This window comes from Acartia tonsa, chromosome 7, assembly GCF_053477335.1.
Source record: "Acartia tonsa isolate MP-2025a chromosome 7, ASM5347733v1, whole genome shotgun sequence".
NCBI lineage: Eukaryota > Metazoa > Arthropoda > Copepoda > Calanoida > Acartiidae > Acartia > Acartia tonsa.
Genome location: NC_137266.1, coordinates 14,322,784 through 14,349,991, shown reverse-complemented (window position 1 = coordinate 14,349,991; position 27,208 = coordinate 14,322,784). Strand labels below are relative to the sequence as shown.

The window sequence follows — 27,208 nt, the reverse complement described above, 5'->3', positions numbered from 1 at the left end:
ATTAAAAATACGACGAATCGCCCCTAGTGGGGCGATGTTACGAAAGGGACTATTCCCAAGGTTTGGAGTAGAGCAAAGTTAGCTTTATTGTACATAAATGAAGAACATATATATGAGTGTGACCGACAGACAGATCAACTGACCAACACATTTGGCCTTTAGAGTAAACTTGCTACAAATGACAACTTTTTATTTGCAGGAAAAGGATAGAATTTTCATCAGCCTCTAAACTAAACATATTTATTATTGGCTGTGTCATCGCTTATTCACAGGTACAGATTTTGTTTCATCTAAAATACAAAGTAGCTGGATGATTAATTAAGAGTTTGTTTGTTATTTTAAAAGAATCATTATCAGTCAAATGGTTTTTATTTGTCAATGCTTAAATTTTTTTATGAAAACATTATTTTCATATTGATAATAGAATTTAAAATTATGTCTTTTTATAGTAAATATTAAATTCCTTTAATTAATTATATAATGACTTTTTACTTACTTTTTAGAATATTTAGGTTTTCATTATTATATTAAATTATTGATAATTGATTTTTATTGTATTTTTTTGTCTAAATGTCTAATTTATTTAGTTAGACAATGGACGATAAATTGATGTACGTACTAAATGATGATAAACAAAATTATCCCTTCTGTAAATAAAAATTATTGTTTGATAAGTTTGGATATTATTAGTATGGAATCAAACAATCAAAATTTAATAAAAGTACCAAAATTTTTCGAGCCAACAAGTCAGAAAACGTGGTTATAAATCTTTAGTTAAAAGTGAAATTTACAGTTCAATGTCCCCCCCCCCCTTTCTAGTTTTAAATATGACAAAACTGCAGGTTTGACAAAAAAGTCCACCAATCAAAATATGTATTGTTTAGAATATGATCGGTATGACAGTTGGGGACAGTTACATCTGTGTCATCACTAAATTGTGCCAACATTTTGGAATTATAACAGCTTTTTCGGGATTGGTTAACAGTATTAGAAGGTAAACAATAGCAAATATAGTCATAAAAAGCGCAGCAATAACAAGCTAATAACAGTTTGAAAGAAAATAGTTATGTAGAGTAGAACAATTGTTGCAGCGGCGCTCAACCTTTTTTATTTGGGGAGGGGGGGGATAAATTTTTTTAAGGGGGAGGTAATATTTTTTTTTTTTTTTTTTGGGGGGGGGGAGGGGGTAAATTGGAAAAAATGCGCAAAGTGCGCCAAAATTTTTTTTTGTTTGGGATTTACCTCCCCAAAATTGTTTGGGTGGGTATAATCACCCCTTTACCCCCCCCCCCCCTTGGACGTCCATGAATTGTTGATTTGATATTTTCAATCACTGAGTATCAGCTATTCTTTAGTTGAATTAAATGATAATATAAAATAGGTATAAATAATTTGATATATTAGCTTGTCTTATACACTATATAGATAGTGATATACCTATTAATTTGAAAGGAACACCTATTTGGAATATGTCTTACATATGCAATGTTTTTATGCTTTGGTATTCTATGACTTAAAGGTCTTTTAACAGTTCATCCTTGGTACAACCTATAACCAAAACATACAGAAGACACCAGAGGTGGATTCTTAAAAAAAAGTTTGCCCCACTAATCGCTTAGTGGGGCAAAATTGTTTTCCACCAAAAATCCACCAAAATCACATTTAAAGTATACAAAAAGTAAACAAAATCATAGAAGGGTTATGAACATAAGATTTAAATTTTTTTTTTGTAGATTTTCTATGTGATTTTGGAGGATTTTTCACGAAAACAAGTTTGCCCCACTAAGCGATTAGTGGGGCAAATTTTTTTAAAGAATTTACCTCAGCTTATTATGATATTGTATAATATAGTTAAATTTTACTAGTAGTGTAACAAAAATAAGATAATTAGCTTTGTTTACTTTAGATCTCAAGAAACTTTTATAATGTACCCTTTCAAAATCTCAATAAACAAGAGAATATTAGTCCAAAGTAGCGGAGAAATAATAATTACATACTTGTGTATTTAAATAAGATTATTTATTATTTATTATTATTTATTCTATTATGACCGTAATGCAACAAAAAAAATTGGACACTATTATGGAATTTTGATTGGTTAGTTCAAAATCAGTAGTTAGTTTCCAAATTTAACAACAAATAATTTCAATCCACACCAGGGGTAATTTTGTTTATTATCATTTGGGATATAAATCATTTATGGTTTATAGACTTGTCCCTGAAGGATCTTGGACAAAGTAGCTTCAGACAAAGTAGCTTCGGACAAAGTAGCTTCGGACAAAGTAGCTTCAGGACAAAGTAGCTACTTTGTCCGAAGCTACTTTGTCCAAGATCCGTCCCTGAAGATCCCTGACAGAAGGAGAGATTTTGTCTATAATAATTGGGAGTTTTAATCTTTTAATTCCTAAGGTTCCCTAGACTTTTAGTAAGTCCTTGAATGTTTTTAAGTTGGACAGACATACGGATATACCCTTGATATAGCATAGGACCACTATTAAAAAGTAACGTCTGCAGACAGCTACTGATAAGATATATACAATTAATGTATAATGAATGATTAATTATAAAAACACATATATATAACAATTTGTTTGCAGTTAGGTTATATAAACTAGAGGAAATAATTCATATCCTACTAAACTTGCTTTTATTTAAATTGTTGGTAACTTTTTTCTGAAAATTGTTATCGAATAAAAAGTAACAGAACTATAGTTTTAATTTAATAATGGACATAAAATATACGTGGATATTATGACAAGGGGAAAATTGTCGTCAAATTAGGTTGCTAACATGGATATAAACTATTGGTCAGTTCGTTCATACTGTAGGCGAAAAGGTGGTGGGGTAGAGGGGATGGATCGTTATTTTAGCCAGCTACAAGTTTCACTTTATTAGAGAACATGTTACATGATAATTTGGTGTAAGATCCAATTAATAATAAATCAACTAATTTAATTTAAGTCCAAGCACATTTGCCATTTTTCGATTATCCTCAGAAAATTCGCCAAAAAATCTGCGGTTTCAGCCAAAACCTAAAGTTATATCTTTAGCTCCTCCAGTATACAGAAATACATTCAGCAACCTTACCGGATTATTTATTTATTTATATCGACGTGCATTCGTTTCCGCAGATATCCATCATTCTTAAAATCGCATAAAATTACAACATTACTAGAACTGCACTTTTACTTTAGGTTCATCATAAGACGGCACCATCCCAGTTGAGGAGTGAGATTCTACCCCATACGAAAAAATAAACCTCCCCCCCCCGCCATCTGTCAAAATAAACCCCCCCCCCCGGCATCATTTGATTTTGTACCCCATCTTAAATTTTGGTCCCTGTAATTTTCAATGTTTAAAACAAAGCTTGGTGGTAATAAACTATGAGTTATAGGGGTAAAATATTACATATGGGGTAAGTATATAAAATATGGGGAACAAAAATCACACATGGAGGTCCAAAAATTAATATGGGGTCATTTTTTCATGATGGGGTAGCTTCAAGTGCTTATATCTTGAGAACCGTAAGAGATAGAGGCCTAGTTGCTTGACTGTGGTAACTCAGATTTACATAAGAAAGCCATTTATGCACATGGGGTGTCAAAATTTGAGATGGGGTATTTTTTTCATGATGGGGTGTCAAAATTTGATATGGGGTATTTTTTTCATGATGGGGTAGGTTTGAGTGCTTATATCTGGTGAACCGTAAGAGATAGAGGCCTAGTTGCTTGACTGTGGTAACTCAGATTTACATAAGGAAGCCATTTATGCACATGGGGGACCAAAATATGATATGGGGTATTTTTTTCATGATGGGGGTAGTTTCAAGTGCTTATATCTTGAGAACCGTAAGAGATAGAGGCCTAGTTGCTTGACTGTGGTAACTCAGATTTACACAAGGAAGCCATTTATGCACATGGGGGACCAAAACATGATATGGGGTATTTTTTTCATGATGGGGGTAGTTTCAAGTGCTTATATCTTGAGAACCGTAAGAGATAGAGGCCTAGTTGCTTGACTGTGGTAACTCAGATTTACATAAGGAAGCCATTTGTGCACATGGGGGACCAAAACATGATATGGGGTATTTTTTTCATGATGGGGGTAGTTTCAAGTGCTTATATCTGGAGAACCGTAAGAGATAGAGGCCTAGTTGCTTGACTGTGGTAACTCAGATTTACATAAAAAAGCCATTTATGCACATGGGGGACCAAAATATGATATGGGGTATTTTTTTCATGATGGGGGTAGTTTCAAGTGCTTATATCTGGAGAACTGTAAGAGATAGAGGCCTAGTTGCTTGACTGTGGTAACTCATATTTACATAAGGAAGCCATTTATTCACATGGGGGACCAAAATATGATATGGGGTATTTTTTTCATGATGGGGGTAGTTTCAAGTGCTTATATCTTGAGAACCGTAAGAGATAGAGGCCTAGTTGCTTGACTGTGGTAACTCAGATTTACATAAGGAAGCCATTTATGCACATGGGTGACCAAAATTTGATATGGGGTATTTTTTTCATGATGGGGGTACTTACAAGTGCTTATATCTGGAGAACCGTAAGAGATAGAGGCCTAGTTGCTTGACTGTGGTAACTCAGATTAAAGTAAGGAAGCCATTTATGCACATGGGGGTACATAAATTAATATGGGGGTCATTTTTCTATGATGGTGGGTAAAAATTGAATATAGGGGCCAATTTTTTATGATGGGGTTGGGGGTTGAAATTAGGTTAGGTTAGGTGAAGTTAGGTTAGGTTAGGTTAAAATGGGTTAGGTTAGGTTAATATGGGTTAGGTTAGGTTAAGATGGGTTAGGTTAGGTTAAAATGGGTTAGGTTAGGTTAAGTTTGTTAGGTTAGGTTAAGATGGGTTAGGTTAGATTAAAATGGGTTAGATTAGGTTTAGTTGGTTCATGTTAGTTTAAAATTGGTTAAGTTAGGTTAGTTTAAGATTGAGTAGCCCTGCAGAGTTAGGGTCTCCTGCACAGGTTAGGTAATATTGAGGAGCCCTGCAAGGTTAGGGCCCCCAGGGGGGCCTAACCTTGCAGGGCTCCTCAATATTACCTAACCTAACTTAACCTAATTCCCTCTCCACCATAACAAATGGCCCCTATATTCAATTTTTACCCACCATCATGAAAAAAAACAACCCTATCAAATTTTGGTACCCTATGTTCATGAAGGGATTAGGAAATATTGAGTAGCCTTGCAGAGTTAGGGTCTCCTGCACAGGTTAGGTAATATTGAGGAGCCCTGCAAGGTTAGGGCCCCCGGGGGGCCCTAACCTTGCAGGGCTCCTCAATATTACCTAACCTAACTTAACCTAATTCCCTCTCCACCATAACAAATGGCCCCTATTTTCAATTTTTACCCACCATCATGAAAAAAGAAACCCCCAACAAATTTTAGTACCCTATGTTTATTAATGGCTTCCTTATGTAAATCTGAGTTACCACAGTCAAGCAACTAGGCCTCTTTCTCTTACCGTTCTCCAGATATAAGCACTTGAAACTACACCCATCATGAAAAAATACCCCATATCAAATTTTGGTCCCCCATGTATATAAATGGCTTCCTTATGTAAATCTGAGTTACCACAGTCAAGCAACTAGGCCTCTATCTCTTACGGTTCTCCAGATATAAGCACTTGAAATTACCCCCATCATGAAAAAAATACCCCATATGATATTTTGGTCCCCCATGTTCATAAATGGCTTCCTTATGTAAATCTGAGTTACCACAGTCAAGCAACTAGGCCTCTATCTCTTACGGTTCTCAAGATATAAGCACTTGAAACTACCCCCATCATGAAAAAAATACCCCATATCATATTTTGGTCCCCCATGTGCACAAATGGTTTCCTTATGTAAATCTGAGTTACCACAGTCAAGCAACTAGGCCTCTATCTCTTACGGTTCTCCAGATATAAGCACTTGAAACTACCCCCATCATGAAAAAAATACCCCATATCATATTTTGGTCCCCCATGTGCATAAATGGCTTCCTTATGTAAATCTGAGTTACCACAGTCAAGCAACTAGGCCTCTATCTCTTACGGTTCTCCAGATATAAGCACTTGAAACTACCCCCATCATGAAAAAAATACCCCATATCATATTTTGGTCCCCCATGTGCATAAATGGCTTCCTTATGTAAATCTGAGTTACCACAGTCAAGCAACTAGGCCTCTATCTCTTACGGTTCTCCAGATATAAGCACTTGAAACTACCCCCATCATGAAAAAAATACCCCATATCATGTTTTGGTCCCCCATGTGCATAAATGGCTTCCTTATGTAAATCTGAGTTACCACAGTCAAGCAACTAGGCCTCTATCTCTTACGGTTCTCCAGATAAAAGCACTTGAAACTACCCCCATCATGAAAAAATGACCCCATATTAATTTTTTGATCACCATGTGTGAGTTTTAACCCCTTGCTTCAATTTTAATATCATAGCATTGGTTGCTACCCCATCTGTATTTTTCAACCAATCATCATGTTTGTTGACATCCAGAATAATGTATATTATGTAGTTCAATAATCTGCCACTAGATGTTCCTATTTCAAACAAGCTATTGTTTTTTTTCTTCAATGGAGCCAAATTTTTATCTTAAAATATTAGGTAAAGTAAAGTATTAGAATATGTTGGTGATTTAGTATAAAAAAAGTCTTAAAAGAGAAATAAAAAAAATAAATAGAGGCATTTTCAAATTTTATTCAAAATATAGGAAAATATAGAAGAGTGAAAGGCATAGCTTCACTACAGTGGAGTATGGTAGCTTATGCTACCCTAATATAAATTCTTTCGCGCGAGGCTCACCTCGCAAACCCCTCCAGACTCTCCCCTCCCCCCTACCCAGATATTATTTCCCCTTCTGCCAATCATTCCCCCATCTGTCAAATCAGACCCCACCTTACAATCCTGGCCCCATGTTCCTATTTAGACCCCATCCTTCATTTTTGTCCCCTGTTCAATAATTTATCCCTTCTCTGACATTATTTTGTTTCTCTTGGAGAGGTACAAAATATGAAGATGGGGATAAATTAACATGATGGGGACAAAATCATAAGATGGGGTAAAAATTTCATGATGCCGGGGGGGGGGGGGTTTAATTTGATAGATGGCGGGGGGGGGGGGGGTTATTTTTTCAGATGGGGTAGAATCTCACTCCTCAACTGGGAACTTGCCTCATAAGACACTACAAATATATGAATAACAATTACTATTGAGTTTTTATGCGATTTTGAATGAATTTACTGAAGTTTTTTTATCTGCGTAAGTGAACGAACAGCTTTTTTTGTATCAGGAAAGATATTGGACAGTGCTTGTCAGCTAATCTATCTGTTTCCCTAATTAATACCGCACCCATCATGGTCGTTATCTTCATCTCTGTTCAGTTTCTCAGGTCAATATTAGTTATTTCTCGCATCGTATTATAAACAGCTTTCCGCGGATATAGAATGTACAATTATGAGATTAAAACTTGTTTTTTTTAGCCCCAGGGTGCGGCTAACAAACTGGTTTTAATCTTATGATTGTACATTTTTATATTCGTAGAAAGCTGGATATAATACGATGCTAGACATAGTTTTTTTCGTATGGATGAGAACCGGTTCCTATCCACCGGATTCGAATGAATACGAGAAACCAAGTTCTTTTTCATTGTTAGTAGTAGCGCAGCTACTCTATGATTATTACATGTCTGTTTCAATATATGTTCATCAGTTATAATTTATCTTTCAAGGAATAAGGTATAACCCACTAATCGCTGAATGGGGCAAATTGTTTTTGTGAAAAATCTTCCAAAATCACATAAAAAATCTACAAAAAATTAATGAAATATTATGTTAACAACCCTTCTATGATTTTGTTTAATTTTTGTAGATTTTTAATGTGATTGGTGGATTTTTCACAAAATCAATTTTGCCCAACTAAGCGATTAGTGGGGCAAATTTTTTTTAAGAATCCACCTCTGATAAATGTATCTGTCTCAACCATGACACTTTGGTTGAGCTTGACTTCCGAATTAGCGGGAAGTTCACGAGATCAGCTGGCGAACATACAAACCCCCAATACCAGGAACCATCAAGTTTCAACAGCAGGTTTGAATATAGATTTATTGATGAAATTATTTCAAAGACCTGAAGCTCTTATGGTTTCAAATCCCTGGTATACTAGGGTCGTTCGCACACAATGAGACCAATGATAGGCCCAATTTTGTTCTCCCAAATCTTCACACACACATGTCTCATTCAAAAGTAAAAAACGTGGGCGCATATAAACAATCCATGCTGCGTCACTTTATGAAGGGAAAGTCAAAAAAGACGACATTTGCGCTTATTTCTAGGATTAATGATAAGGAATTAATTTTGCACTTGATAAACACAAAGCTTCCTCGAAAAGAGGTTAAGACACACCCCCCGTTTGAAAGTCAAATTAACTTCCTTAACGAGATTCAAGGTTTTTTTCGCGCTGAGCATTAGCAACATTTCTCACTAAACTCAACTCACCATAATCACATGAGAATAGCCACATCCCGAAAAACATGACAATTTCTGCTCCTAACTAAATGAAACCCCGTGAAATGCATACACAATATTATACTCCTCACTAGGACTCATAATACCTCACATTTTAGGATAGAAGGATGGGGATTGGTTTGTACCATACAACATTCCATGCACATGACAATCACAAGATCACATACACAAATCCTAAAATGGATAATCCTATTAATCATGATGTTGTAAATATAACAACTTATACTAAATAATAATCATTTCATAATCAATAGGTAATAAATCATTATTAATAAATCAATAAGTACCTACGAAATCAGGTTGAAATGCAAAAGTAAACAAATAATGGTAAAAATAAAACGAAATAAATCTTAGACAAGAAAATTAAGATTTATAGGTACTTAAAACTAAATTTGTTAAGCATCAAAAAGAGTAGTAAGAAAAAATTTTTCAAAATCCTTGGGCAGAAAGTTTTTCAAACCTAATGAATAAGAACTGTAATATCTTAATCAACAATAAAACTTTTCAATACTTAAGAATAGCAAAATAATAATATCTTCGTTAGAATTTTCATTGAAATTATGAAAAAAATACCAATTTTTCTTTGTAAAAAAATATGAAACTTTAAATATGAATTTTCAATCATTCCTTGATCTGAATAAAATGTTTTACTTGATTGAAATTCATATATAATTTTTTAAAAAAATCTGCTAAAAAAATACTTGATTTTCTTCTTAGAATAAATATCGAATCACGCAACCTCGACACATTTATTCCCTTTTGTTAAACTTTTCAGGTAAGTTTTATAATGAATTGTACTTTTGAAAAGAAATTAAACTCAATAAAATTAAATTTGAGCATATGAAATAGAATAAAAATTAGTCGCATTTCATTTGATTCTTATTTTAGGCATAAAATAGGCATATGAAAATGTGGCTTTTTACTAAAAAAATCTCAATTTCCATAAAATAAGAATCAATTATTAATCATAATTTTTAACAACCGCTTTTATTTTAATATCTGCGATAAAAATGAAGGTAGAGTTAATTTAAAATATGCATAGCTTATCTTAAATTAATTCTGTAACATTCAGATAAAATATTAATCAATATTTTAATAATATCATACATCGTGTTCATTATTATAAATGCTTAAACATGAACGAAAATATATATACCTAGGAAAACAATTGCTAAAAGTATTTTCTCAAGGTTTAAAATTATCCGAAATCGCTAGGTACGTATATTACTACGAATCTCTGCTCTCGGAATGAAGAAAAATCTTAACGCGTGGATTAATAGGAATCCCAGCTCCCGGAGTGAACAAAAAAAAACTTTTGTACATGAATTGTTAAGAATCTCTGCCTCCGGAATGAAAGAAAATCTTTGCGCGTGGATTATTAGGAATCCTTGCCTCCGGAGTGAAAGAAAAAACTTTATTTGCTTACAAATTAAAACAAATATCTTGATTTTTTGCGATAATCTTTTTAAAATAATAATAAGAAATATTTTAAACATTATCATAATAATTTTACATGTTGTGTTCTTTACTTTGATGCATTATCTCATATGAGAATCCGAGAAATAACATTTTTTAAGCAAACGTGAACCATGAAAAAAAAATACCTCGAAAAATAATTTAAAAAAAATCTATTTTTCTTAATCTAAAAAAAACTGCAAAAATCATTTGGTAGTTAATACACACAAACTTTTGCTTTTCAAATCATACTTAAAGAAACAAAATCTTTTAAAATCTGCTTTAAAAGTCTAAACAATTTTGTAGAATTTTTGTGCTTAAATATGAACAATAAAATTAGTTGAATAATGAATACTTATTCTTTGCAGAACCTTTTTAGGTTCCCTTCACAGCTTAATATATAACTTGTAATATTTTTTCTTTAAAGATCATTTTCACATAAATGGTTTATGTTGTAGATTAGATATGTGTGGTTTGAAATTTTTCAATGACTTTCTGGCGGCAACACCCGCCATATTTCCACCCGCCATTTGCAGGCCTCTTACCCTGTGTCGGGCGGCAAGGTTGGCAGCAGCCAAGTCGATTCTTGATTCATGACAGCACCAGGGCAAGTAATAAAAGTGTGACTGTCATAAAATTTAGAATCATCTACCGGCTTTTGTCCGGCCGGAACCGAAACTCCCGTCGGCTCTTGTCCGGCCAGAACCGAATTTCTTATTGGCTCTTGCCCAGCTGGAACCGAAACTCCCGTCGGCTCTTGTCCAGCTGGAACCAAAACTCTGATCGGCTCTTGTCCAGCCGGAACCGAAACTCCCATCGGCTCTTGTCCGGCTGGAACCGAATCATTCAGCGGCTCAATACCCGCCGTAACAATATTCTCAACGGCTACAGTATCGTTACCAATATCATCAGGCATAACTGCAGCACAACTAACATCAACTGCAGAAGTAACAGGTTTCTCAATAACAGCATCACAAGCAGAACCAACAGGTTCATCATTAACAGCTACGGCAGACCCAACCGGCTCATTATCAACAGCTACGGCAGTACCAACCGGTTCATTATCAACAGCTATGGTAGTACCAACCGGTTCATTATCAACAGCTACGGTAGCTTTAAACGCAGATTTCTGCTGACCAGCTCCATAGTCAGCACTTGTACAGATAAAACCACTACCAAAAATGGTTCGCCACAACATAGACTGGCCCACTTTCTGGTAGGTTGATGGAAACACGTCAGGATGTGTATTTCCAATGATGATATCTAAGCCTCCACTGATATATGTAAATCTTTCTGGCGGCATCTTAAATATTTTGGCGGCGGTTTCCGGATGGACCGAGCGCATCTCGTTGCCACCTCCGAGGTTAGGCATAACAGCTGCCTCAAATTCTCTCAAGTTACCATCCCTGTCCTTCAGATAGAACACCACATTGCGGCAGGATGATTCTCTACCATCAGCAACAGAAATGTTTGTATATCTGCCGGTAGATTTCAGCTTCAACTTGTGGGACATCTTCTCAGATATAAGTGGTAGACTCGCACCAGTATCAAACATGACGGCGGCATGGCAAGCGCCGCCGCCAGGTGCTACAACTGGAACTATTTGCAGCAGGAAGGTACAGGTGCTAGGCGCAGAACTTGATTTGTAGACTGTATTCACACTAGCACTAGCCTCATGCAACATACGACTATGATAACCGTCGCAATTATTGGTGCCACAGACACCAAGCTTATCCGATTTATTACAATTGTCAGCAGTATGACCATCACACAAGCAGAGTTCACACAACTTATTCTGCTGGACAACTTTTTTTCGGTCAACAACATCCATCTTCTTAAATGTGGGACAACGGAAAATAGGATGTTTATCCTCGCAATTTTCAACAGGACATGCACTGTTCCACTTGGAAGCCTTGTCCTTTCCAGCCTTTCCATTCTCATTGTCACTGCGGCCAGACACTTGCGCGGCGGCAGCTCTATCACGATTTCTCTTGCCGGCGCCATTGTCATAGGACATATCACCGGCCAACATGGCACCCCTGGTCCTCTCCAGCAGTTCTACAATCTTCTGGATGTTTGGTTGGTTCATGCTACCTAGCTCCATCATAATTTTGTCTCTCAAATTTTCAGGGCACTTGTCTTTAAAAATATGAATAAGAGTTAGGTGATTGTAATCCTTAGCTGCAGAACCAACGATGGCTTCTACCTCCTGCATCATGCTCTTGAAGGTAGCAATTGCGCTAACCACGTCCACAGGTTTATCCACAGGTTTCATCTTGTTCAACTTAGTTAAAATCCTCATGAACCGGCGAGTGTTTGATAAAAACATCTGATCAAGAAACGCCCATTGTTCATTATGATCTCTAATCGCTGACACTTGCTTGCGTAGTTCCGGGTTGGTTATCACCTTCTCCATACACAACATCAGACTTAACCTCTGGTCAGCAAATCCATAACCAGAGCATAGATCCTTAAAGACCTGTTTAAAGTTTGGGTAATCCGTGTCAGTACCGTCGAACGACGGCAACAAACTGTTGTCCCAGCGCCCATACTGCGGGTTGGAACTCCGAATATCCACGGCAGACATACTTCTGGAGAGAATGGCAGGTGTCCCACTCTCATCCAAATTAGATGAACGACGTTCCATCTCTCTAAGCCTTCGGTACATATCACGTACTTCTTGGCGCAACTCCATGGAAATTTTAAGCACTCCCATGTCCATCTTCACCTTCTCAATGACGTCGAGGTTCCTGGCGACAGTGCTTGACCTCGCGTCGTCTGAATCATTGTCAAGCCAGTACAGAATTTTTGTACACTGCTCCAACGACGCATAAACTTTATCTGCAACAGTTTTCTGCTCACTAGCTTCATCCAAATCACGCTTGAACTCGCGCAGCTCACTAGTATCCACGGCAGGTTTTAGACTTTTTATTAGGTCAGATTGGTCCTTGACCTCACTAAAAATGTCACGAATTGATTTTAAATTCACATTTTCACATGAACTAAAACTTTGGCAGGCTTTTAGATTTTCATAAAACACTTTTATCTGTTCGTCAAACACCTCTAGCCTTTCATTGCCAATAGCGATAGCTCGCTCAATTTTCTGCTTTTTAGTGAGCACCATATTGATTCACTAGGTAATTATTTCACAGAAAAATTGTCAATGTTTTTTTCATCAATACACTATATGCTATTGATTTATTGAAGAATGCTAACGCCTATTCTTCAGAACCATTTGAAATTGCTTGTGCAGCGCCTTCAACCATCATTCATTTGAAATTCGCTTGTGCAGCTCCATCAAACTTTGAGGCTTTGAAATTGTCTCAACCATGACACTTTGGTTGAGCTTGACTTCCGAATTAGCGGGAAGTTCACGAGATCAGCTGGCGAACATACAAACCCCCAATACCAGGAACCATCAAGTTTCAACAGCAGGTTTGAATATAGATTTATTGATGAAATTATTTCAAAGACCTGAAGCTCTTATGGTTTCAAATCCCTGGTATACTAGGGTCGTTCGCACATAATGAGACCAATGATAGGCCCAATTTTGTTCTCCCAAATCTTCACACACACATGTCTCATTCAAAAGTAAAAAACGTGGGCGCATATAAACAATCCATGCTGCGTCACTTTATGAAGGGAAAGTCAAAAAAGACGACATTTGCGCTTATTTCTAGGATTAATGATAAGGAATTAATTTTGCACTTGATAAACACAAAGCTTCCTCGAAAAGAGGTTAAGACAGTATCTATAGCAATTTCTAAAATCCGGGGAGGGAAAGAACATTGGACTGAAAATTATATTGGTACCGAAACTTTTAACTGGTTTTCATAAGGCGTTATTTTGTTTATCAGCATTGGGGATGTGCATAAATTTAATAAATACCCATGCTAAATAACTCTTTAAGAAACTATGAATTTAATTGCAATAATTTTTGTTTCAGCTCTTGTTGCACAGATATGGATACTGTTTTAACATCGGAGGGACAAAAATATAAAATCTGTCCTGTTGAATATTTAGACCATGGACTTTTAATAGGTAGGTTTAATATTTTTTTCGGATTGCTGTTCCCCTCCAAATGCAAGTTTGAACTCATAGACGACCCCTATTATTATTTTTAATACAAGAGGGGTGATGTTCTGGTGCTATTTGTTACTTTTGTCTAAGTAAGGTTAGGTTATATTGTATAACCTTCCATGATAAGGGTGCCGCAGAATTAAGGCCCACTAAACTACCCCTCCCCTTATTATCAATTCATTTAGTAATAAACAAAAGGGGGTAGGGGGTGCCTGTGCTCGCCAAGGTAAAGAATAAAGAAATATTAATATCAAATTTAAATATTCCCTTAATAGAAGTTTTATTGAATTTAATTTGAATTTTTACATTCAGCAAAATTTCAAGAGTATGTAATCATTCATGAAAATTAATCTCTTTTAGTAGCACAGACTCTTTTTTAAAATTCTTATAAATCGATTTATTATTAATTGGATGATGCACTAGATTTTCATCTACTCCGATAGGGTGATACTCACATCTGGCAAAATAACGATCCAACCTCTTATCTCCCCTCCTATTGGGTGAACGTACTGACCAATAAATGATGTCCATATTAGGCAATTAACGACAAATTTTATCCAGTCAATATATCCACGTATTTCCTATAACCATTTTCCTATAATATAAAGTAGCAACGTTTATTTGTCTTAAGCTTAAGATCTCGGAGTTGTTCTTTCATTAAAGCTTTACTTTGGGTTATTTTAGGATATTTTCTGACCTACCCTACAGGCTAGGGTGAAGCAATAAGTGACTTTATATTGTGATATTGTAAATAAAATTAGCGTGCTATTTTATCCCCTTTCAGATTTTTACACCATCCAAAAAAATGAAACGCTTGGACGTCCTACTCTAGTGGGCTTTGTATTAGAAGGGTAAAGAAAACAGACAGAAAATAGTTTCAAACCTTCCAAATACTTAAATTAAAAATTATATGGAGCGATGTCATGGAAAGGACTATACCCAATTTTAGTTACCTAAAACCACCCCAGGACCTGTGTAAAACTTACCTAAAGTAGAAAATTAGTCAATATTTAGTGAAATCTTAACTGACAAACAAAAAAACCTTACTGCTTTGCATAATAGGAATAATCAATAATGTATAGATAAATGATATTTTTTAGGCGAGATTATATTTTTCATTCTGTGCTTGAGGGTAAGTCTTGAACTCTTCCTTAAAAGCAAAGCTGCTCTAGAATTCTGCCTGTCCATAGTTTGGAAACTGCAGAAAAAATTCCATGATAGTAGTTTTGATTAGTCGCGAAGCATATCTTTAATTCATTATTTCTGTCAGCCTGTCCTTCAAACTGTAACACAATTGAGAAAATGTGATTTTCCCGGCTACTATTTAAGAAGATCTTACAGTCATACTACATAAAACAAGTATATGTTTATCTTTTCAAAGGTTTCGTGATTTTGAATCATTCTCTCATATTATATTCTATATTCTTTTTTTCCGGTCTTTTTATTAAACTGAGGTGGATTCTTCAAAAACTTTTTGGATTACTGGCTCACTAAAATCTGTGAGACTCGTTAAAAAATTTTGTAAAAAAAACCCTCCATCATCGCACAAAAAATCTACAAAAGTTAAACAAAATCTTATGTTAATAACCCTTTTATGATTATATTTGATTTTTGTAGATTATTATGCGATTTTAGAGGATTTTTCAAAAAAGATTTTTACTCACTGATTCTAGTAAGCCAGTGAGCCCAAAAAATTTTTAGAAACCACCTTCGAATATTTGTTCTATGATTAAATTTGTCTGTTTGTCCATCCATGATTGATTGTGATTGTCTACAAATGGATGTTATCATCCTTGTTATTTATAACCTTACATACATATATGTATTTCCTTTTATTTTTTGTTTGTATGATACTAATGGAATTTATTGTTCCTGTTTCATGTTCTAATTATTTTGGCCTATTGACATATTCTCCTTTTGTACAACAATGGATTTATTATTACAGGGATCTTACACCAGATTTTAATGTTTTCTAATAAAGTAAACCCTGCAGCAGGCTGTATGTATATCCTTCCCCCCTTTTAACCCTATCCCTCCCCTCCTCTCTTACTGGAAATCGAACAAACCAATAAATGACAAGGGATATAGCTGATGAGCATTACCCTCTTACTTAGTCTAATTTGTCGGTATGTCTGTAATGCAGTTTTCTAAGCCTTTTTTCAAAAATTTACATCTGGAATTCCTTTAAATACTCTAACTATCCTTTTGCGCGTCTGTCTATCCGTTATGTTGTGCTAAATATGGATTTTCGGTAATATCCTTGTAGAAATATTTTTTTCAATTTTGAAATTTTCAAACCCTCTCCCCCCCCCCCCCCCTCCCGACAGAACTATGAACTCTGGCCGCGGCGCTCGGCACCCTTGCCTGCCTAACCTAAAAAAAACTCTGTCGGGGGGGGGGGGGGGAGGAGTTATTAAAAGAGGAGAACGCCGGATATTCTGTTCTGTCTTAAAAGTTTAGCCTTGTAAAAGAAATAGACATTAGGTTTAGGTTATAACATTATAAGAAAGAAATAAATAAATATATGTATAGTATATTAAGAGAAAGGATAGAAAAGCATATAAACATAAAACATATCTTGATAAGATAAATGCATATGATAATTGATATTGGCTCAATATATGCTTTACATTAAAGGGAATGTATTAATGCTAGATTTATCATAATTGTTATTTTTTTAAAGCGAAGCTTTTCTATAATTAGGGTAGGTCCGTCTGTACGTCCGTCCGTAACGGAGAGCTTTTTTCCTTAATTTAGGCATGTTAGAATTGTCCTAGCGATTTCAAACTTTGCATGGTGATTCCTCTAGTAGTTAGGAACGATTTAAAAGCGTAGCAACTCTATAATCATCACCAAAATGTCCGTACGTCCATTTTAAACATGTTGATTTCTTTACTTTTTTAACAACAAATTTTTATGTCATCTAATTATCCGATTGATCTGATTTTTAGTATACTGATTCCTGGGACAATAAAGTACAATATTATAAGCGAAGCAACTCTATAATTAAGTCCTAAAAATGTAAGTATGTCCATAAACATTATTCTGTATCAAGCAGTTTTTTAACAAATTTACTTACAATTTTGCATCGACTCTTATACATTTATTTTCTGATTATTCAGTTCTGACACTATACAAGTGTTAATGTCTGTGTGTCCTACCGTTTCAGCGCTTAGCTTTTATGGATGTTGTCATCCTTGTTAATTTTATAGGGGGGGGGGGGGGAATGAGGGGTCTTTGGTGTCTATAAATGTGGCAAATTGCTCTTAAAATATCGTGTCGATAACATGTCAGCGATGAACACTTTTAAGTACTATAGTATAGTAATTTTTAATGAAAGTTGTTTTGGCTGACATTACATTTTTTTGTCAAGCTAAATACAGTAGTATTATACGGTTGCGTCCCTAGCATTTAAGCTAGGGACTTTTTTAAAAATAGGATACTGATGGTCAAAAGCCATTCTAAGATATCATTAAAAAAAATTAAATTCATCTCTTGATCTATATGAACCTTCTTTAAAATGGAGATATCAATCGGTTGAATGATTAGCAAAATCTAACACAATTTTCTACATGATTACAGAGTATCCATTTATTATGTTTATTTGTGTGTGGTAGTATGTTTTAATATAGTTCTCATGTATTGACATTGTCAAGCTACAAAAATTATATACATATATTATCACAGAGGACACATTGTCGTCAATTAGCTTGCTAGCGTAGACCTCAAAAATTGGTCAGTTTGTTCATCCAATAGGAATGGAGGGGATGGAGTAAAGGGGTAAATCTTTATTTTGGCCCGCTGCGTGTTTATTTTAAAGGAGAAAATGATCAAATTAGTAATATTTCCATTGCTACAAACTATTTCTAAGATGAGAGAGGACAATAAATTAATATTTAGATAAAAGCATAATTGCATAGATAGGAATTAATTTGATTTATTACCCAATAGCGGCCTCGCCCCTAGCCTCTAGGGGCTTTGCCCCAAGAGTTTTGATGAACCAAATTTATCGAATTTTAGATTTAAAAAAGATTTTTTAAAAAAAATTTGGGGGGGGGAATTTTTTTTTTTTAGGGGGGGGGGGTTTAGGGGTGTCCCACTTCCCCAAGAAAATAGTTATAAACCTTCCTGGGACCTATGAGAAGCTACCCCGTGAAGGAGATCCCGATCGGTTTAGCGGTTAGTGAGATCCTTCGGTACAAACAAACAAACTGACAGACAGACAGACAGAGAGACATCGTTCTACTTTGTATAATAGATTGTGCTTTCCATGCATCCCTGCGACACACAGAAAACTGTCCCGAATTTGTATTAATTTTGAGGAACAAGACTCCAGTTACGTCATATTTTTCTTTCCCGAAAAAGGGAAGGGGGAAAGAAAAAAAAGGGAAGGGGGGAAGAAAAAAGAGATGGGAGAAAAGGGGGTTTTCCCCATCTCTTTTGAAGAGATTTTCTTCCCCCCTTCCCTTTTTCGGGAAAGAAAAATATGACGTCACTGGAGTCTTGTTCCTCAAAATTAATACAAATTCGGGACAGTTTTCTGTGTGTCATCCCTGCATACAACAGACATTATTTCTGTTTTTTCCTTATTCAATAATCAATTATATTATAGAAAGATTTGTCAAGATTCTTAGGATAAAAGACAAATATAAAATAAATATACATATGTACATAAAAAGAATAATTAAAGTATTAAGCAATATTTCATTTTCGGTATTTTTTTTGGAAGGGTAGAAAAGAGCGAAAAAATACCAAAAAAACACCCAAAGACCAATTATCTAAAAAAAAGACCTATGCAAAGCTTCCCTAAAACGGAGAACTCAATCGGTTCAGAATCTGTCGAATTATTAAGCTACTTACAAAAAAACCTTATTACTGTAAATAAAAGGATTTATTCTATGGCAATTTACCTTATTTCATAATTTCATAACGACTCTCCCACTGTAATTTTAAAACCTAGATAAATTAAGCAAAGAAAAGAATATCTATAATACAAAGTAGAACGATGTCTGTCTGTCTATCTGTCCGTATGTCCCTTAAGATCTCGGTAACCACTGAACCGATCGGATTCTACTCTTCAGGGAATATACCTACTGGTCCTGTGGTGGTTTTAGGCTATTTTCTTTTGGGGGGGGGGGGGGGGTGACACACCCAACCTCCCCCCCAAAAAAAAGTTTTGAATAAAGTAAAAGGACATTCCTTTGGCAAATTTATTCTTAATTTTAACCATTGTTTTTAACAGATGTGCTCAGGAAGAACAATGTTGTTTGAAGTGAAGTTGGTGGCTTTGTGTATTTTCAATGCGGTTGTGGTTAATATGGCTGTTTATATTATCAGGTAAATTAGATCATGGAAAGAAAACTAACGGGTTTAGACGTATTTTAACAGTAGCTTTTCTCCTATTTGTAGCAACTGCAGGCTCTAACCCTGCGGGGCCTATTACCTAACTCTGTGTGACAATCATTAACATTTACCTAACCGAAACCTAACCTAAATAAACTTTCAAAGCTACTGCGAAAATCCGACGAAACTCGCTACTTTGTTTTCTTTCCAGATCCGTTAAATTTATTACTTTACAATAAGCTATTCCTCACCTAAATTAAAATGAGGATGAGAACATACATAAGGAGAAAAGCAAAAAACTTGGATGGAAATATGAACAAAGGAATTTATCTAAAGAGCAGCTGTTAAAAGTCAAAAATATTTTTTCTCTCGATATAATCACGAAACCTTTCACATTTTATATATATATTAATATTTTTTATTTTGTAGCAAGACTGACAGACCGGCGAACCAAGTGAATTAGTAAAGAAAACCTTCACTCAAAATAATAGCCATTTGTCTTGATTAGGAGACAAGAATCACATTCCCCAGCATTGCAGACTTACAGACGGATGGCCAGACAGACAGACAAAGTGAATTATAGTGTAGCTTCCCTACTAGAAATGAAAAGAAAATATAAAAATTCTTAAAAATTATGCTTTTTATTAAGGTATAAAAGTCTGCCATCTAGCGGACCCAATGTGGACTATCTTTTACATTTTCTCATAGTTCATTTGATTGCTACTCCTTCTCTCCTCCTTACTTTTATACCAAAGGTAAAATCTATAAATTTCAGTGTAAAAATCTGAGGTGGGATCTTAAAAAATGTAATGAGCTTGATTACACACTTTTCACATGGACAATATATGAGGAAGGGAGGGTTCATTGGATTATAAGTCATACTGGTATCTTAAGTTTGATAAACTTTGAGTACTTTAAAAAATATATTTATTGTTTGGTCTAACTAATTGTCAAAACTTTTCGACTGATAATTGGATACGCCCCTAGAGGCCTCTAGGGGCACTTGGGGAGTTGAATTTGATAAACTAATTTCTTATTTTAGGTTTAAAAGAAAAAGTAAAAAAAAAATTAGGTGATTTCTCTTTGGAGGGTGGTGGTACCCTCCTTTAAAATAGTTATAGACCTTCCCAGGACCTATGGGAAGCTACTCTTTAAAGGAGAACTTGATCAGTTCAGCGGTTAGCGAGATCCTTCGGTACAAACAAGCAGACAGACAAACACAAAAAGAGAAATCATGTTACTTTTTTATAAGGATTGGATAATATATACCTAATATATAATATATTTTAATTTCAATACTTATAGACATATGAATTTGTATGGCCGATGTGCTAAATAAATCAATTTTTAGATTTACAGTTTAATATATAACAAAGATGGCAAGAAAGAGCAACCACAACGCCAGCAGAATGGAAAACCATTGATAAACTCAACGGGAAGATATTATGTAAGTATTCTATTTACAGTAAGGCATCGAATTCTAACAATTTCCGTTGGACTAGTTGGACCAGTTGGACTAGTTGGACTAGTTGGACCAGTTTGACTAGTTGGACTAGTTGGACCAGTTGGACTAGTTGGACTAGTTGGACTAGTTGGACTAGTTGGACTAGATGGACTATTTGGACCAGTTGGACTAGTTGGACTAGTTGGACTAGTTGGACTAGTTGGACCAGTTGGACTAGTTGGACTAGTTGGACTAGTTGGACCAGTTGGACTATTTGGACTAGTTGGACTAGTTGTCCAGTTGGACTAGTTGGACTAGTTGGACTAGTTGGACTAGATGGACTATTTGGACCAGTTGGGCTAGTTGGACTAGTTGGACTAGTTGGACTAGTCTGAAAACTAAAGTATAATAAATAACTATTCTACAATTGCCATATTGAAATATTTTTCTTAGCTTAAAAATTTTCAAATCTAGAAACATTTTAGATAGCATTTTGTGAAAATTAGAAAATAAAGTAAATTTTCCAATGATACCTAAATTTAAAAAAAAATATTGGGTATATTTTAAATTAATCTGAATTTGACCTTTTAAACAACTAGTAGTGTTCAAACTCTTTTAAATCGATAATCTTAATGAAAAATTTTGTATAACATCATTGGGGATTCACATAAATTCATCACAAAAGCTATAATAAGTTGGATGGCCTTTTTATAATGATTAAACAAAGCATTATTTTTTAAAATGATTATCTAAATGTTTCAAAACTGTAGGAAAGTGACACTGAAGATGTACCAGAAGAGTATAAAGCTCTGGAAAATGAGAATAAGCTTCTCAAAGAACACATTGACAAACTTTCAGCTAAGGTAACCATAGAATTTATGCTGCATATGTCCAATGTGGCTTCGAAACTGCATGATTAGAACCAGTTCTTATATCATTTATAGCATTGTATTATAGAAATTTTTCTACGAATATTAAAATTAAAATCTATAAGATTAATTCCAAGTTAAATATTACAATTTTCATTTTAATACTCGCGTAAAGCTGTCTATAATACGATATGATAGATAACTATTAAGGAAATTAATTTTCAATTTATAATATAGAAATTGAATATTATAGCTTTTGGTGATTTATTCATTTTTAAATTGTTTTTACTTTATCTTTTCTTCTTATATTTTTTTGGTACATTAAAAATTCAGAAAGTTTTTTATATTTAAAATATTGTATTTTGAGATGGAACTGCTAAAGATAATTGGATTAATGGGAGACAAAAGAGTTGCTCAGAATAATGGCACAGCTGCTTACTTTACAGATCAGCAGTTAGATAAACAGGTATATCGATTTAATTGTTGTAAAAATCACGAAACCTTTACATTTGAAACATATTTTTGAATGAAATGAAAATATATTAAGTTTTATACAACATCTAAAAGGAGATCCAAATTGATCCAGCCGCGATGCTGTAGGGAATTTAAATCCTTTTCTCGTATTTATTCGAATCCGGTGGATAGGAACCGGTTCTCATCCATACGAAAAAACTATGTCTAGCATCGTATTATATCCAGCTTTCTACGAATATAAAAATATACAATCATAATATTAAAACCAGTTTTTTAGACCGTGCCTTCTGCACCTCGGGGCTAAAAAAACTGGCTTTAATCTTATAGTTGTACATTCTATATCAGCGGAAAGCTGTTTATAATACGATGCGAGAACTAACTATTACCACTTTTGCATAAGGACATCCCGTTAACGTAACGTTATATGTAGAGAATTCGCTCGTCGGTGGGGAGGTGATAAGTTCGAATGTCGACCAAAACGGCATAATAGTTATAGACTTAAAAAGTAGTACTTACGGCTGCTATGTCAGATGCGCAACCCAAGAGGTACTAATCAGTATGATATTAACATTGTATTAATATTTTAATTATATTATTGCCATTTTTCTTATTTGGTTTGTATGCACGTATATTTGAATTGGCAAGATAGCAATACAGTGGCCCAATTTATATTTCTAAGTGGTGATCAACTATCAATTACACAATAACAGATTACGCACGTCCACAGAGGTTCTTCAAATTAATAAAATACATTTGATAGATCAACCTTTTTTATTGGTTTAGATTAATGGCGTGCGCATTAATTTACCAGGGGCATGTAAAATAATTAATTGGTAAAATAGGAGTGGCAAACCTTCCCAATTTGAATATCAAGGGTAGTGTTGACACCTCTCTCTGCACCCCCCATACCACTGCATGCCACTGGTTTAAAGGCTATGTCAATTACATAATACTATGAGACTTTACATTAATAGGCATAAGTATCTTTCTAATATATCCTTCATCATGCAGCCGCAGCCGAAATATTAAGCAGCCTGCAGTCGCATTTCAGAAACAGCTGCCAAATTCTGATTTCTAATTTCTCCCATACCTTATTTTATTAAATTTATTTATTTTTAGCCTTTTATTTATTTATAACTAACAACATTTGAGTTTTACAACTTTTGTAAAACGCCTAAAAATTGAAATAGGCATCTAGCCAAATTATATGTTTTTACAATTGATCAAGAATGATGGAGAGCATTTTTAAACTTTTACGTATAATGTAGGTGGCTATAAATACAATATATATTACGTTTAAAGATTGAAAAACATCTTTATTTGTTTGATATATTCTATCCTATCTATAATACAAAGTTATATGTATAAAGTAGTAAGCTTTTTTGTCTTTAGTTGTCCTATATAGTTGTCCTTTACAGTGAAGCTGCATTGGAACTTAATCACTGCAATTAATTTTAGCAAAATAATATTTATTTAGCATAATATGACGCAAATAAACACATTTCATAAAAATGTAATAAACTTTTAAAGATGAAATCAAAGAAAAAAATACTATGTTTACTTTATATATATAAACAATACTTATTGTTTTAACATTTTATTAATTAAATACAATTGTTTCACTACTAAAAAGATCATTAGTTCCAATTAAGGTGTAGGAAATAAGAGTTTAAAAATATATATCTTTGAATTTTGAATTCTTTTTTTTAATTTTAGTTAAAGATGGCAACCTATGATGTACCTGAAGGACCTGCAAGGCCAGTGACTCCTCCACAATCCTGCACAGCTCCAAGTGGGGTGCATGCACCCCCGCCCTGCACTGGAGCTACCAACATGCCACCCATAGTGGATAACTATATACGCCCCAACCTTTGTACAGGAATGCTAAATTTTGATTAATATGAGTTTATAGATAGTTCGGTTAAAAAAGCCCTGTGGGAGTAGGACACCTAGCTAAGTTATGAATGCATTTAGGAAACTTTTTTGCGCTTTCTAAATTATACCTAACTGTTACAGGAAGCAACATGCCAAGTCTAAAATTAATAGGACAAATCTAGCATGTATAAATATTTTTTAATATTATGAGTATAAATTCAAATTTAATCTAAAAACTGAACCAGGTACAGGTAGAAGCATCCTGACAAATCCAGCCTATGGTAATACTCCTCTTGTGGGTGGTAGCTCTACAGCCTACAGTAATACTCCTCTTGTGGGTGGGAGCTCTGTCTCAACTTGTGGTAACACTGGTCAGCTAACTACAGAACCTAGCTCCGCCTCTTCCGGTTACGAACAAAGGTACAAATTAACATTTTTTAAAAAATATTAATTTAGTTTAGGTTAGGTAAGGGTTAAAGTACACCGCATGGATAGTACTTCTTCAATTTATATAGCTACGCAGAGTTAGAGTTAGAGGGGATTCGGTGGTCGATTATTGTGTCATCTTATATTTACTATACTTTACCATTCTTATTTTGAAACTAAATATAGCGGACGGAGAATTTAGTCTAGATTTCTAGATGCAGAAATATATTCAAGGTAAGGGGTGGGGGGAGCTCTTCTCTAGAAAACAACAAAAGACGGCCAAGATTGTGAAGTGATTGTTCAGGCCGTGCTTGAGAGATTACTACCCCCTTTCCCCCCTCACCAAACAAAAACATTTGTATTTAGAAATAATATTCATAACAAATGATTTAATAAATTCACAGAAATAAGGATTATTATTTTTTTTTAGGACAGCATCAGTGCGAAGAGGAATGTATCAAACATTACCAAGATCCTTCCAACCATCCCAGGTATACCTCAAACTTTAAGACTCACTGCTCGTTGTCATAAAGGTTATGGGTTCGAATCTAGTTCCAACCCCGAGTCAAAACTTATGAAATTAAAAATTGTTCCCCCTGCTGCTATCTCAGGTGCACGAAAAAAATAGTTAGACAAATGTCGTCCATTTAAAGGGTTTTCTAGAGCCTGCACATTATTAAGAAAGATTTGGTTCAGGGAAATACAAAAGTGAGAACTTATGAAGTATCCAGTCCCGAATATAAACCAATGAGGAAAAAGACACATTAGTAAACCAATATTATTTTCAGGGTAGTGTAAGACAGTGTCAAGATCATCCCCATATACATCAACACAATAATAAGGTAAACTCATACAAAATTATTTTTTTTAATTTCATTGTTCGAACTCGTCCAGAGAACTCAGCGGAATTTAAAGTGATATTTTGTCACCCAAGGATATTTAGTCAACTAATACCCAACAATTCCTTTGATTTCACAATCTTAGACTAAAAGTCCTAACTGAGTTGCTCCTCTTTACGGGCCAAGTAATTCACTTGCCGTTTATAGCAGTAGTTGGTACCATTTTTAACGTCTCTAATATAACGAATTGCCGTCTAGACTCAAACCCGACATATTTATGTATTTTGTATTATTTTTGCTATTGCTCTTTTTAGGTTTATCTCAAAAAACGCCTATTTTAGACTGAAGCACAGATACAACAAGAAAAAGTATCAATCCACACAGCGCAGTCACATTATATAGGTCAGAATAGAGAACATAATCACACCCTGCTACATCATTCTTCTAACCCTCATATGCATCAGGAATTTATTTCAATAATTCAGCATAAATATATCGTCAATTTTTATTAGGAAAATTTTTACAAGTATTTTGGATAAATCAAAGTATATCATATTTTGCTTGGTGACTCAATTGATTTTAAGCAGTGGCGTGCATAGGGTTAATTTACTTTTGGAGGCGTGAAGCGAAGTGGAGTAGGTTTGAGATTTAGCATGTTTAGATGAAAAAAAAACAACATGTTTTGTAATTAATTTGGCAGGGGGATGGAGTTTGCTTAGAAAAAAAACATATAGAATTGAAATTAAAACTGTTAGAATCATAATTCCTTTGACTTTGCAACAACAGATTCATCATATACAACGGATAGTCCATAGAACCAGGCCAAGGTAAACAGAAAAATCTTATTGAATAATTTTCGTGGAATTAGCCCAAATATATAATTTTTGCTAATAAGATAAAAAATATATCAAAATTTTAAATTTTCACAAGATACTATCATATTGAGGAGATCAATGTTTGTTCTATATACATATAGATTACTAGCGGATTCGCCCCTAGCCTCTAGGGGCTTTGCCCCAAGAGATAATTAAAAAAAATTTTAAAAAGTACTACTGGTGCTGCTCGTAGTTTAATGTGTTCCCCAGAAGTTTTTTTTTTTTGGGGGGGGGGGGAAATTTTCATTTTTTGGGGGGTTGGAGGACGGGGTGTCCCATGCCCCAAGAAAATAGCCTAAAACCACCACAGGACCAATAGGTATATACCCTGAAGAGTAGAATCCAATCAATTTAGTGGTTACCGAGATCTTAAGGGTCGGACGGACGGACAGATAGACAGACAAACATCGTTCTACTTTATTTTATAGATATGATAAAAAAGACTTTTTAGAATATACTTTGTGCATGTAACTACTCATTAACATTTTAAACCACAAAAAAACTCTAATTCTTCAATTTTCAGAAGATCATAGAATACCTAAACCTAACAACAGGCAGAAGAAAAAATGCTCAAAATTCTTGTGGAAAATCTTTCAAAAAATTAGCAGACGATATCCCAACAATTACATTACCAACATACATATTAAAAGTGCCACCATTAGAGCCACCTTCAAAAACAGTTAAAAATGTAAAGCATATATGTAAAAAATCTGAAAAAGATCTAGTTCCAAAATGCTGTGATAAATGTCTTAAAAGGGAACATAAAAATGATTCTAAAAGAACTTGTTTAAAAACTAGTAAAATTAATGATCAGTTAGACAAAAAAGAGAGCAAGACAAATATAAAAAATTCTGAAAAGGAAATAGTTGTAATGCGGGTTAAATGTGAATGTTCCGAACAAGGGCTCAAACATGCAACCCCAGGGTATGATTGTACACCAAACAGAATCAAAAGTATACTAAGAGCTTGTGAGGGAACTGAGA

At 34.6% G+C, this 27,208-nt stretch overlaps 2 protein-coding genes across 2 annotated transcripts in view; both read left to right on the top strand.

Moving 5' to 3' along the window:
- The window catches only part of LOC145324402 (putative G-protein coupled receptor CG31760), a 30,621-nt gene extending 6,512 nt beyond the window's left edge, over positions 1-24,109 (top strand). The window contains exons 7-17 of the mRNA XM_080166993.1: positions 200-272; positions 885-994; positions 7,312-7,410; positions 13,947-14,041; positions 15,181-15,212; positions 19,323-19,417; positions 20,073-20,178; positions 20,775-20,870; positions 21,638-21,730; positions 22,104-22,202; positions 23,927-24,109. Of these exons, the coding sequence (XP_080023119.1) occupies positions 200-272; positions 885-994; positions 7,312-7,410; positions 13,947-14,041; positions 15,181-15,212; positions 19,323-19,417; positions 20,073-20,178; positions 20,775-20,870; positions 21,638-21,730; positions 22,104-22,202; positions 23,927-24,109 (1,081 nt within the window). The remainder of the gene's footprint in view (positions 1-199; positions 273-884; positions 995-7,311; positions 7,411-13,946; positions 14,042-15,180; positions 15,213-19,322; positions 19,418-20,072; positions 20,179-20,774; positions 20,871-21,637; positions 21,731-22,103; positions 22,203-23,926) is intronic.
- Position 24,110: 1 nt separating this feature from the next.
- Positions 24,111-26,886, top strand: LOC145324401 (uncharacterized). Its single transcript, XM_080166992.1, has 6 exons — positions 24,111-24,114; positions 24,331-24,505; positions 24,942-25,002; positions 25,300-25,353; positions 25,692-26,177; positions 26,749-26,886. The coding sequence occupies exons 1-5, from the start codon at positions 24,111-24,113 to the stop codon at positions 25,860-25,862; spliced, it is 465 nt and encodes a 154-aa protein (XP_080023118.1). The 3' UTR covers positions 25,863-26,177; positions 26,749-26,886.
- Positions 26,887-27,208: the final 322 nt, after the last annotated feature.